Below are 14,265 nucleotides of genomic sequence, written 5' to 3'. Positions count from 1 at the left end.
TCAAACACACTCTTTAAAAAAAGTAATACAAAAGGTTTTTGAGGGATGCCATGGAAGAACCACTTTGGCTTTCCTAAAGAACCATGTTAGTAAATGAGATGTGTGTGAGTGTAATGAAATTTTCAGAGGTGTAAAGAAAGACAAAATCTAAAAGTTTAACCTTTAAGAATGTTCTTCACACTCATACAACTAATTTACAAAAATGGTTTTCCAAAAAACTATTCACGAAAAGGCTCTTCAGAGAACCACTTTTAGGTCCTTACATTTTTGTAAATGAGAGTGAAAATATGAGGAACCTCCACATAATTTAAATGTTCTACACCTATTAAAGAAATACTGTAATCTTAAGTCCAGGATAAGCACACTTTAAAAACTTTTATTTATAAGAGAGTATTTAGTCTAATTCAATTAGAATAGTTTATTTAACAAATTGAAACCTATTAATTATTACTTATGATCATAATGAATATCTATTCTGTTCAATGTTCCTTCAAACATTGTGGTCAGCACAAATAGTTGATGATGACATGAAATTGCAGTAGGTTTTTCCAAAACCAAAAATCAGAGTCAGGCAATTAAACAGCCAAAAAGCTGCTCTATGTTCCCAAGAGCTGTACTATAAAAAGATTTCACTGATTGCAGAGTGAAAAGCACTGGGATTATCTGAATGTTTTATTGTACTGGAATTATCTAAATGTTTGATTGCAAACAGGAAGGGAACAGAAGAGCTTGCTTGGTTTTCTTAAACCCTCAGTGTGGGCACTAAGGCTCAGTGTTTTGATTTGGAGGAGCCCGGGCCTGCTGCCCTGCGATCTGGAACCCCAGCAGGTCAGAGAGAAGCTCCATCACTCTGCGGGCTCCCAGGGGGGCATGGAGTCAGCGGGGCTGAGCAAAGGCTCACCAGGCTTCCGCCAGCGTCACTGATAACACCTCTGTCCCCTCCGCTCCCTTTGGCCCCATGTTTACTTATCTCAGGAGTGCTGCCCAGCAAGACCCATCAGACAGGTCTCAGAGGGACAGCAGGGTGATCTGAGACTGGCCTCACACTTCATTGTAAATGGCATTTCCCTCATTACAGTCAGATGATAACCAGAGCACTTAATGAGCTTTAATCCAGAAATGCCCAATGAGCATCACATTACCATGACTTTGATTGATGCTTTCTTCAGAGCTCATTTGAAATGCATTGATGACCCAAGGCAACCTAGAGGGCAAAGATTTGTCATCTGCATTTCATTCTTTTGGAAAGTACAAAATATACAATCCTCTAGTTATTTGATCCAGTCTTGTGCCCATTTTAAATGCTTTTCAACTCTATATAATGTTAACTCTTACGGTCTCCATACAAACTGAAAGAGCACATTTGCATTACAACGCAAATCACTACCATTAAAACACGCTGAGCTGCAGTATGTCACATAATAGCCCAGCAGAACATGGCATTTCAAAAGAAAGTGGTGGTTAGACATGGTGTAAGTGCCTTTCACTGGGCCTGTTTAATATGTGTATTATCTTTCAAAGTTGTGTTTGGATAATAAATCAGAGGGTTGTTTTGAAAAGCAAATGCAAACACACACCAGCCACCATTAGGGGGAAAACAATCTATTATTTACACAGGGTCTATGACGTCTGCTACAGGCTAGTCACAGGGCCAATGCCAGTTTATCGCAGCGAATCTTCTGCATTCTTATATTTCAGCTTCTTATAAAAGTGCACAGATGATGGACTGGACTATACAAGCCCTGCTCTGTTTATTAGACATGGCTGGGGGTGTTTGACACAGAGTATGTGAGAGCCAGGCAGTATAATAAAACCATTCAAATTTGCAATTAAAGAGTTTATTAATATCAGTCTCCTCCGCTGTAGGGACTGTGGGAGATTTGTGCTCTTTCATCTTGTGGAATGAAAAATTTTATTCCCAAATGCTGTAAATCCATTTGTAACAATTTGGGATAGAATGTGTTGTTGAAAAGAATAACAGCTGACATAATGTAAAACACATTTTTATTTCTCTAATAAAGGTGGTATTAATCATAACGCAGCATTGATTTTTCTTGAATTTTAAAGCCTACTTTTACCATATAATATAATACAATACACTCTTTATTGTCAGATTTCTTTGAAGCTTGTCTTGCATCACATCGATGATAGTTATGTAAACACCCACATCCACAAGAGACAAGGAAGAGAAGAAGAAAAATCTTTCACAATCATATAGCACTCATTACAACACCACATTACACTTGACACCATCTTCAAATTTCCCAGTCCTCCCCAATTTCCCTAGTACTGCACAGTAAGTGTATATGTTACTACTTATGTATTCATCTAAAAGGTCTGCTTTTTTGATGTGTCCCAGCTGACTGAGGAATAAAAGATTTGACTTCTTGACTTCATGGCTTAAAAATGTTTGTTTGAAGGCAACATTTGTGTATTCACCAAAGACCACACATTGGATCAGACAAAGCTATCAAACACAAGCTAATCTTTACTTATTTCTATACATGCTCTTGCAAAACTACTCTCCAATAACTGATGACCTATAATCTTGGAACAAATTATCACCGGTTTAAACAGTACTTCATCACACTCTGGATTATTGTAGTGTAAATCATATATCATGAACCATATATATACACAAAAAATATACAAAATAGCTTACAGAAATCATAAACTGCAAATAATTACAACTGAGTCTTTGCTACTTACTGTATGATGCACCCTGCAAAAACTGCTGGTGTGATAATACACAGCTCTCTTTGTCTGGGTCAGCATACGGCCAGTCTTCTTTGACTGACAGTATTCTACAGGAGCTAGTGATCTGCGAGGCTTCAGAACTAATGTACAGACAAGAGAATGTCTGTACTGTTAAACATCAGAACCAAGTCATCACACATGGGCTTCTTCTCTGAATCTGTCACATTATTTCAATAACAGGAATCCACTCCTGGTCTTCCCCCCATATCGCCATTGCCTCCCCTGCTCTAGCCTTCACTCTCCAGCTCATTCTTGTTATCCGGGGCCAACTGGGAATGTGCCTGCAGAATCTCAGGTCGGGTGTGAACTCTCCCACTGGTGCCACCTTGTAAAACGACATCTGCATTCAGCGGTGGGCTTTTGAAGGGAGGAAAGCCGAGAGCTCAGGGACTTTAAAGCCAATGAAGTCTGTGTAAACCTTCAGGAAATACAAACCAAGAAGAAGCTAAAATGGATGTTAAGAAACAGCTTTTCTTTAGTCTTAAAACAGCTGATCAAAGTGGAAACTCTGACAGTGATACCAAGGTACATAAAATCCATGCTGTAATCAAGTCTCCCAGCCCACACTCTTAAAAATAAAGGGTTCTTTGGAGTAATACCATGAAAGAACTTTTGGTTCACTAACGAACCTATCTATGGATGGTTCTTAGGATGATGTGTGAGGTTGGAGAACAATTTTAAAGTTAGGTTCAACACCACAGAAAAGACCTTCCTAGAAATGTACATCAAAGTCAAGAACCATTTAAGAATCTGTATTTCAAAGACTGCACTGGGCTTTTATACTTTGGTTTGATTGGCTGTAAAGCAGTCTGCAGCATAACCAACTTTAACAACCATTAAATGCATGCAAATGCTCTTCAGAACTTCAGTGGGAAGGGTGAGCATGGGCCAGTGAGCAGACAGCTCATCTGTGTGAAGAGAAAGCTCTGATCTGGGCAACACGCTTTCCTTTCCCGTCCTCATCTCTCCATCCCAGCTTAATTGTCAGAGAAAGGGTTTGGCACACTAGAAGTCCCACTCCTGGAAACTGAACTCACATCTGCGTCCTGTTATACATCCTAATCCCCCTCCCCTCGCCTCCCCACTCATCACCACTCTGCTCAGATTAAACTGGAGGGCTTAATGGAAAGTTCTAGCCCAATAAAAAACTCATTTACTTTTTTCTTTTTAAGGGAAATCTTTTTTTAGGGTTTTTTGTGTTCTAGCACATTTGTCCAAAAACCCATTTGTTCAGTTTACCTCAGGACAAAGCTATATTCCTTACTTTTTACCCATGTGCATGACTTTGCGGGCAGAAAATACTGGATTACTTAAAACTTGTAGGATGGGTAAACTACAGTCATAAAAATAAAGGTTCCTTGAAGGTTCTTTGGTTTGGTTGTATACTTATAGGAAAAACTTTCCAGCAGTATAGAACCTTTACACTGTATGGGGGTCAAAATGTTCTTCACACTCACACATCTCATTTACTAAGCTTGTTTTTTACAACAACCATCCACTGAATGCTTATTTGGGAGCTAAAAGTGGTTCTGTTATGGCACAGATCCTTTTTGGGCACCTTTTTATTAAATAGTGCAAGAGTGAACACGTGCAGCACTCATCCTTCCTGCTTCCTTCTTTAATCGAGAATAATAACAAAATCAGATGGGTAAAAATCAGGGGTTGGAGGATGTCCCCTCTATTTGGGGACGTCTAAAATCCCACAAAATGTCCCTTCATGTATTTTGACACGGACCATGACAGTTTTTTAATGGAGTGTGTTTGTAATGGCAGGAGCGCCTAGATCACGGAGGGAACAGCCCCCTTTTGTCCAAGTGGTCCCGGATTTAAGGGCAGCGCGCACAGCGCCTCCACAGTGCGCTCTGCGGATCTCGACACACACACGCTCTCACACACGCGCTACAGCATGGAGCTGAAAGCTGTTCTAGTGGCAACGCTCATCGCGGTGGCCATCTACGGGACGATTTCGCACGGTGAGCTGTTCTTCGCTGCTTCTTTACGGGACTGAGATGAACGTGGGATACTTGAAAATATGTGATTTTGTGTGCAAATTCCTCGCGCTGTGTACAGATTCAGCGATGCTTTCTTCTAATTCTGATAGGAGTGCAGGAGCAACAGTTGGAGAGATTCACAGAGGCGATGGGTTTGGGTTGCATTAGGTGGATTACATCATTATTTTAATGCAAAGTGGCATTTGGTTACACTGCATAGGCTGCTCCTGTTAATGCAAGCTAGCATATGCTGTATAATCATTGCATCTGGCGATTGCATAGGCTTAATCATTATTTTCATGCAGGCTGACTTACATGTTAACCTCAAATTGCCATTTATACAAGCCTGATGTGCGTTTTGCATTTATGGCCCTCATTTGACCCTGATAATACAATTTTTAACCATTTGCCTACTCTTTTTTGGATTTGATTCAACGGAGTTCTGCTTTCAACGCACTTTTTATGAACGGTCTCTGTGCCGTGTTTGTCCGTCAGAAACGTGCGCTCAGCAGAGCGGCATGCCGCTGCTTAATGTGTGTATTTGTCACTTGCTTTGTTTCCTTTTAATTAGCCACAAATTAGGAGGTAAAACCAAAAGAGCACAGGCAGCGCCAAGCTGCACTTCAATGGGCCAAAGCGCGGGGAGGGGGGCTGTATAGACCCCTCTTTACCATAACAATAGAGATAGACTACCTGGCATGTTCTAAACTCCTCTAACATGGAGCTCGCAGGTACTTCTCACCCTCGGGGCTCTGTGAGTGGGCGATGTCCGCTTAGGCTGCGTGCCGAAAGCACAACTGCTCATGGATGAAATGTTGGGGGTCCTGCGCGGGGACGCCTTCGCGTTTCAAACAGGCTGAATCCCAAATGCCTTACTATTTGACTTTAAGTGCACTTGGGTGCAGAAGCCTTTATTGTAATGCACTATATAGGAAGCATGGTGGAAACCTCCATTTGGCCAGCAGTCTGTCCACTCCATGTTCACACTCAGCCTGCAGTAATGTGGCAGCTGCAGTTAGGAAAACACAGCAGTGAGATTAATGGCTCCAATTACTGCTCGTGTTTGGGTTGAGCTAAAAGTTTTCAGTACTAATCAGTGTAGAAGTGCATTTATTTATTGCTTTATTTTGTCCTTTTTCTTATCCCAAGTCTTCTTTATTAGGTGCAATAGTTTGGATTTGATGGTGCTCCTAAGTTGAAAATGATTCTGTTTTCCATTTCACTGCCCAATCTACATTTGGACGCATATTCTAATTAATACAAAATACATAGACAAAGCAGTGCATATGTGGATTGCACAATAAACATGCATAAATGTCGACTGTCAAACAAGTCAAATCACGTGCAAACATGTTCATGCGCGCCAGTGATTCATTGATTAATGGTTCAGTTCTAAAATGGGTTTCTGCATGTACTCCCTTGCATGTACTGCCTGCTCTTTCTTGTGCTTTAAATTGTTTATCATGGTCTAGAATTCTGAATGAACTCTAATGATATTATTACTAAAAAAAATGTACATATAAATATGTAAGCCATTTGAACAGCTTTGCGTAATGAAATGAAAAATGAAAAATTACAAAGGTGAATCTGATCTAAAATGAGTGTTTCGTTTAACAACAGTTTGATTGAACACATCTGCTTTGGATCTCATTTAAAAGCAAAGGACAAAAGATGTCCATTTAGACAACATAATAGCATGCACAACAAGAGGGAGTCCATGCAGTAATAGGCTGCTAAGCCGCATGTCTGTAGAGCTGGGGTGTGTATAATTAGGGTCAGAACTCTGTACACTGAATTTAAAGGTATCACATGGTGCTTTTATTTTACACTGTACAAATATATCAGTCAGCTGCACATGAACTAAATTTGTGACACCAGCATAATTACTGTCTTTCGGTTGACTTTTTTGGCAGGAATCGTGTTAATGTAATGATGTAACATTTTTATCTTATATAACTAACTGTAATGCAAATTCACAGCATTATTTTTTATACTGTTACATGCTCTATCTATAATGTGGTCTTCTCTTCTTCTCATACAGCCAAGCCCATCAGTCTGGTAGAGAGGTGCTGGTGCCGCTCTACAGTCAACACAGTGCCACAGAGGAACATTCGTGAGCTAAAGTTCGTCCACACACCCAACTGCCCCTTCCAAGTCATGTGAGTATCTTCTGCAGCGTCTTTCTCACACGCTCGTCGATCCCGACGCAGCGCTACTTCTTGGGGGGTGTCTTACTGAACCCCTCTACCCATCATTTCACACCATCAATCTCCCACTGTTGAAGGAACTCTGAATAGATCCGGAACAGGCCTCCCCTGTCAGGCTTTATGCTCTCGGTCAAACTCTCACAATTAGGCACATGCAGAGGAAATGCTACAGGGGGTGGTCTTCTAGGCTTGGATGCAGTTTTGTTTCGTACAGGAACACATCATAGGGGTCCAAAACGGAGTTCTCCTTGAAGTGCTTTCTCACCTATTGTGCCTGATAAACCTTCTACACATTATAGCTTCGCCTGCTGTTGAGAGTCATACTTCGTCCCTGTTTCCACATGAGTTGAGTTTAGCGCCTCAGACAGCCAGTAATTAGCAGCATTCTTAGTGTTTTTTCTTTCAAAAATACCACAAACTATACCACAAATTAACAGGCCGTTATGTAATACGAAACCACATTTCACAAGTCTGCAACTCACCAAAACACTTAAAACCAGAGGTGCCAAAAAGAGTTCTCTGAAGCAATGCCATAGAAGAAACACTTTATTCTCTACAGAACATTTTAATAGATGCTTTTTTTTTTGAAGAAACATAAATATAAAACAACTTAAAACATGAAAAAGTTCTATACAAAACAAAGATTTAGCCTAGACCTGCACATCTAAAACATTTAGGAACCTTTGTTTTAAAGATTGTAGTGACTTAAATCATTGCAAAAAAAAACAGCTGGACATACTCACCTATGCACACAAACGCTAAGGTAGCCAACACAGTCATAGCGGAAATCCCCAGAGAACAGATCAGAAGTAGCACTCCAAACTCCCAGATCCCTGATACCCTAAAACCGTTCTGATGAGAGAAGCTGGTAACATTATATGCTAGGCTTTTTCTGTTGGCCTTCACTTGCTGTGAAGTAATTACTACCTGCTGTCCACAGGCCTGCCTCACTTAACCCCTGCTGACAAAATCAAAACAGAGAGGCAAATGCCAGGTCCTGATACACCACTATCACATTAGAGGGTATCTTTAAGTCATAGATAGCTATAAACGTACAATGCACAGCATCATTATGGTACATTAATATGGCACAGTGGTGGATAAGCATGTAAGCTAAGGCTGTTTTTTCTATGTTAACGCCTTAAATGGCCAGGATCCACCAGCAGGCTCAAAGTTTTATTACACACTTGTATAGCCTAAGAAGAGCTCAGCCAATTTTCATTGTCCCTGTAGTTACTGAATAATAAGCCTTAGTATGTAATAAGCCTGAGATTTTAAGAGTTAAGAAGTTTTAATGTTACTAAGTAAAGCAAAGTTAGTGACACCTCACAAGTCAGCCTTGGATCTCGGATCCTAATATAAACACACCTTTCGATTGAATTTAAAGAGCCCATAACCTTAATTTTTGTTGTATTTCATTTTTCCACTATTGTCCTCTTATAACGTTTATGTGGTTTTGTGTACCAGAAGAGTCCTAATTTATTTGTACACATTTTCTGTACTCCATTGAGCCATAAGACTGAACAGGCTGTTTCTGTTACTGTGCCTTTAAGGCTAATATGTGTAAATGATCTCTGTTCTGATTGGCTACCCTCATTGTGCCTCATTTAAAAAGCAATCCGGGCTGAAACACTTCTTATAACTTCAGTGTGAATAAGAGGGGCTGTAGGCTGAATGAGTGGATATACGTAAATGTGAAGATTTGTGACATTTCAAAAACAGTATGTTTTACATTTTTAGCAGTGTTTGCATACTACTCTATCAAGCTATTCCCTTTTCCCCATTTTCCATGATGTGAGTCCTTTAAACACGTGTGACCTCCTAAACAATTTTTAGATTTTGGAGCATGGGGTTAAGTGGGGTATTTAAGCACACCCTTGTAACCATGGGCAATAAAACATTGTGGTCACTGAGAAGTTGACCACAATAAATAGCTCAACAGCTTAAGCCTATACACTCCAAAATAACAGAGGTCATTTACTGAGTTAGAGATTGTAGGCTAATTGCTTTCTTGTTTAAAGTCGTGCACTAAACGTGAGCTAAAACCAACAAACCAAAGGTTTTTCTTCAGGCCTAAAATCGCCTATGCAATCTTTAACACAGGAGTAGACATAACTTTAGGGCTTACTTAATATACACATGTAGTTTAATGGGTAAGCGTTTATTTTTTTGCATATAGAAACGTAAGTGGTTAACCTCAGAGTAACCAAGAAAACTATATGGTTTCTCCTTTTGCAGCAATCTGACAAAGCATTTGGCAAATCCATAGTGCTTGCTAATGGCATGAGGGATCAGAGATCACAGTCTGACAATTTGTCAAGACCTGCAAGTGAATGAAGAAAGAGAAAAACAGTAAGAAACAATAACAGCCTCTAAGGGTGTATCACTCTATATGAAAGAGAAACTGAAGAATGAGAACTGCTTCAGTGAGCTCCAGCCAGCCTTTCACTGAGTTCCTTCATCCTTGTTTTGCTGTGTGTCATTGTGTGGTTAATGCTGACCATGGCATTTCTTTTGTGTTGCATTCAGAATTCCTTCACAATGGGTGACCAAACGTTTTAAAAAGACACATAATAATCAAGTAGGCTGTGTGAGGTGTCTGAGTGGTGTGGGTGAATATATTTTAATCAGACGTTTAACCATATTCTGGTCTATTTTTCTCACAGCGCTAAACTGAAGAACAACAAAGAAGTGTGCATCAACCCTGAGACGAAATGGCTGCAGCAGTACCTAAAGAACGCCCTTGAAAAGTAAGGAGAAATGTTCTAGACTCTACGTCTAGAATCTTTAGATTTTCTAGATCTGTAAGTCAGAGGAGAATGGTTAACTGTGAGAAACATGAAATTAAATATCTGTCTGTTTTCATATAGTCAGACTTAATGTCTCCAAACGATTGTACAGATATGCAAATGCAGCTTTTGTTCCTTTAACCTAATGATCATTGATTCATGCCTATCCATCACATTAAAACAGGGTAACTGAAGAGACAGCACTATTTTGCTTTTCCTGTTTCTCACATTTCTCTGACTGCTCAGGAAAACCCCTTGCCAATGTACTTTATAGCCATGAACCCTGGCTTCGTTCTTCAAAAGGATCTGTGAAATATGTATACCTTGGGTTGCTGAACATGATTTTAATGCTTACCAGCCTTTGCCTAGGTTTCTAATGCGAAACATGCTCTCACACTGTGGCCCTGGCTTAAAAACCTTCTAACTGATTCTGATCATAAATCAAAAATCAGTGCTGTGGTTACACTGAATCATAACAGGAAATTTACCCATTTTATATGAAATGTTGAAATGTGAAATAGCTAATCCCTATTTTCATTGTACTTGAAGGTATTTTGCACTTTTACAGTGCATAATTGCATATCTTGCTGCTCAACTGGACTGAATGTATTCTAATGTGGGATTGGATTGTGTTCCGTACACATAAGACCTATATAAGAGGCAGGAAGGTGTGAACAGTCCAGTCTGCACAACAAAACAGTCATGGTTAAAGGTGGACAATGGCTCTGCAGGCCTGAATGGCTGCTAGACACACACTGTACAATACTGCTCAGTCAGATAAAGGGGAAGCTGTACATCCGACTCCACTGAAGGAGACCAGTTACATGGCACACCTCTTAAATGCAAGACAAAGCTTGTGCAGTTTGATTTTACTGAGCTTTCCATGCAGCTACTGAATTGCAAGCCCATTCAGTAGCTGTAAGCTGTATCACTGTCAAACGTGGTAGTTTTGCTTAATTAACTACCTGTGCAGAAAAAAACCCTGCCTGTAAAAGCTAATGACATGTTTGTTGCACAGTATGGCCAGAAGCACAGTCTGGCTGTATGATCTAAGTGCTTTTCCAGTGGAGGGTTTGGCAGGCCATTAAATGGTCCTGCTTCCCCTCAAATTTCACTTAAAGATGCTGATTCAGAATTCATTCAGTAATAACAAACTCTTGTTAATTCCATTTTGGTACTCACTATCAAAAGCCAGAGCTTGGCACAAGGGAGCAGGAAACAGTAGAAACCGTGTCCAAAATGTCCATATGCAACAACTCAGCTTTAATCTATCTGTGTTCTGCTGCTTTCTGGTCTATTTTAGGGCTTTGGCTTCAGTTTCGCTCTAACTGTATATGTCTTTTGTCTCTGCAGAATGAAGAAGGCCAAACAACAAATCAACTAAGGAGCCAGCTGGATGGCAAGCCAGTTTGTCAGCCCACCACCACAGATATGTACCATATACTCCTCTGGCATGCTTGCTGACCCAGCACTTAACCTGCCAAACTTGCTTCCTTGTCCATGAATCGGCACACCAGTCCGTCCCCATCGTCTCTGCCACTGCTATAGGCACCTCCTGTGTTAGCGCAATGTGCAATTATATATGTATGAGTGTGGTTTTTATACGTATGATATGTATATATAATGTTTTATATCAATTTTAAACAGTAAAGAGATATTTTTGGAGTCGTGTTTGCTCCTTGCCTGTCTGTTACAGTGAGTTAGGTAGCACTGAATGAAGTATTTGGTGATTTGGGAGCAAACTCATAAGGTTTTTCACATTACATCCTAGAACAGGAAGGGAAATCTGTGAACGATGTCCATTGGTGCAGATCTGAGCCCAAATAACAGCATATCTGTTAGGAGGACAAGTGTGAAGGCAATTGGTTTTCTCCCCACCCCATTTCATAATCATATTTAAATAATCCATATCTTAAAATTTTGTAACACTGCATATTGCATGTGAAAGTAATATTATATGTATTCGGTAAGAGAAAAGTTTCTCGTGTTTTTGTTCTCTGATCAACAGGGTGTAATTTTTAAACAAACGTAAACCTAGAGACCTTGGACCTTACATGACCCTAACTACTCCGAATTCCTTCAGAGTGTGTAATTGGGTTTACTGGAAGTAGGCTGCGAGGGAAAAGAGAAGGGAATGTTTTTTTTTTATTTCTATCATTCTGTAAGCAAAGAAACATCTGGATCTGTAAAACTGCTAATTGAGCAGCCGGTGTGTGCAGAGCAATTGTGATGGGGAATCACAGCACATGAAACGTTAAATAAAACCTACAACAGATTTGCCCACATGGTACCAAGCACAGCTAATTTAAGTTAGTTTACAATAAGTTTACAAAATACAGTAAACATAAAACAACAGAACAAAGAAATGAAAAAAGCCAACTAACTAATTATCTTAATATTGATATCATTAGCGGTAAAAACGAATAACACATAGACCTACTATTAAGAGTAGTTTGAAAGGTAGAAATTTACAATTATTGGATTAAAATCTGTACTACCTGTCATTAGTAGCAGAACAATGCACTTTATTTATTGCGTTCTGTTGTAGAAAGAGAACTAACCCAGCAGAGCTGAGGAGCGGCATCCACAAATTTGGTGAATGGCCTTAGTTCACTTTTCCATGGCCAGAAAGAGAAATACATTTAACATTAAAAGAGAGGTTATTTTAAGAATCTAATAAATATGCAACCACCATGAGCATCCCCTTCCGTGTAATGCATTGGCATGTGATATTTTCAGCGAATGGGCGGCACTGGTCAAAAGGGGCACTTAAACACAACAACTTTTACATGGGCATTCAAAAAAAAGAAAAAATGTCTCTTGGTCTGGCACAACAGTCTCTTGTTTACAGCAATTCTTGGCCATAAACAAAACATGTCGTGACCTCCAAAACCAGCATACATTCCTGACTACCAGAGCTAAACACTTCTCAAGAAAATTGGTGCATGGAATTTGTCTGTAACACCGCTGCCAATTTTATCCTATCAACTGATTTAATGTGGTGCTATTAAAACAGCCAGTCCTCTTTTACACAAGCCGCCTGCAGGCACACAGGCCAGGAAAACATAATGCCCACTCAGGATTACAGAGGAAGGGGGTGCACACATTATTCTGGGGGTTATGCCTCTGGTGACACTGAATTTCATACAGTCATGTGAAAAACTGCAAGAATCTAACTACTTCGAAATGCAGCAAGGAAATCCTGATGAAATGTGTGCAACCCATTAACTCTCAACTCATGAACCTCTGCCTCTCTCACACTGGCTACTTTTGCTAGAGGAGCTGATTAAGAATGTTAGAGAAAGCTGTTTAAATGTATGTGTGGCTTTGAAGTTAGAGAACAAGTTTATGCCTTAAGAGCCATTGAGTTTGGTATTTGACCATTAATTCTACTAGTGGGCATTAACAATAACAATAGACTCAATGAACTCTTTCATTGTAAGTTCTGCAGTGATGCCTAAATTTAGATCATGTTCACTGTGGAATTGAGTGGAGTCAAATTTATGCAGCATGGGTACAGAAAGTAGGCAGTTAATCCTGCCTCGTCACATCACTGTGAATATTCCACCTGCTAGACAAACATGACTGATTTGTAATTAAAACCCACTTTCACTTCCCAACAGTTTCATGGGGAGTTTCTAAGACGTATCAAAATCTTAAGATTATTTGAGCTGTCAGAGACTAAATTTAAATCATAGAAGGTATTCAGATTATACTCTACCACATTCCTTTGTTCATGTTGCAAGGTGTAAACATGCATTTTTTTCAAAGCAGATCCAAATTACAATGTTAGAATATGCCAGTATGCATCAGCTTAAGGGGTCATTCATCTATTTGTCTGTGAAATCAAATTTGTACCCCTGCCTCGAAAGGTTTGTGTTCAATGACAATACTGGCTTTCATAAGATGTTAGCCACAGTAGCAGTGTTTGAACTAAGCCTTTAACTGCCATTTGTAATGTATATATTTTCCCCATAACTCCCAAACAATGTGAAGACCATTTCTATGTAGATGGCAGCTTACTCCATTATATATGTTGTATTTACTTTTTTTATGAGTTTGTACTTATAGTTTGATTTCATTCATATTTTGAAATAAATCAACATTTATGAATTCTGTCTGAAATATTCATTGAAAGCTATCAGGCATTATGAACTGCCAGTATTTTCCATCTTCAATTAATACACAAACATAGCAGGTTGCCTCTATACAGATTAAAGTTTATTAGTACAATCAGAATGGTAGCCACAATAAAAGGTGTATCAATTACCATCCTTTAACAACACTTACATCCCTATGCAAAAGTTTGAACACCCCCTATGAGATTACTATAAGCTTGGAAATTTTGGAAATTTTTGTAGTGCACAATTTCTATTTGCTGAGTTTAACATATTGGAAAAAAAAACATAAAATATAAAATGTACCATAACTTTTGCACAGGCCATATTTTGTGTTTTTTCCCCAATATGTTAAATTAAGCAAACAAAGACTAACCGTGCATTAAAATGTATAGAACGTGTG

The 14,265-nt window shown here is 39.4% G+C and overlaps 1 protein-coding gene across 1 annotated transcript; it reads left to right on the top strand.

Annotated features, from left to right (window-relative positions):
* The first annotated feature begins 4,594 nt into the window (after positions 1 to 4,594).
* cxcl12a (chemokine (C-X-C motif) ligand 12a (stromal cell-derived factor 1)) lies at positions 4,595 to 13,857 on the top strand. Its single transcript, XM_036574170.1, has 4 exons — positions 4,595 to 4,730; positions 6,790 to 6,907; positions 9,622 to 9,705; positions 11,098 to 13,857. The coding sequence occupies exons 1-4, from the start codon at positions 4,664 to 4,666 to the stop codon at positions 11,126 to 11,128; spliced, it is 300 nt and encodes a 99-aa protein (XP_036430063.1). The 5' UTR covers positions 4,595 to 4,663; the 3' UTR covers positions 11,129 to 13,857.
* The last annotated feature ends 408 nt before the right edge of the window (positions 13,858 to 14,265 follow it).

The sequence above is a fragment of the Colossoma macropomum genome, unplaced genomic scaffold, assembly GCF_904425465.1.
Source record: "Colossoma macropomum unplaced genomic scaffold, Colossoma_macropomum, whole genome shotgun sequence".
NCBI classification, from domain to species: Eukaryota; Metazoa; Chordata; class Actinopteri; order Characiformes; family Serrasalmidae; genus Colossoma; species Colossoma macropomum.
The sequence above is the reverse complement of the archived record's forward strand: the minus strand, read 5'-3'. Positions and strand labels throughout refer to the sequence as shown.

What these genes read in the sequence shown, in the direction of transcription:
- cxcl12a (XM_036574170.1), top strand. Translation starts at nt 4,664, where the DNA reads ATGGAGCTGAAAGCTGTTCTAGTGGCAACGCTCATCGCGGTGGCCATC. An exon ending in AACTGCCCCTTCCAAGTCAT is followed by an intron (nt 6,908 to 9,621) that starts GTGAGTATCTTC and finishes TTTTTCTCACAG; the next exon opens with CGCTAAACTGAAGAACAACA. An exon ending in CTAAAGAACGCCCTTGAAAA is followed by an intron (nt 9,706 to 11,097) that starts GTAAGGAGAAAT and finishes TTGTCTCTGCAG; the next exon opens with AATGAAGAAGGCCAAACAAC.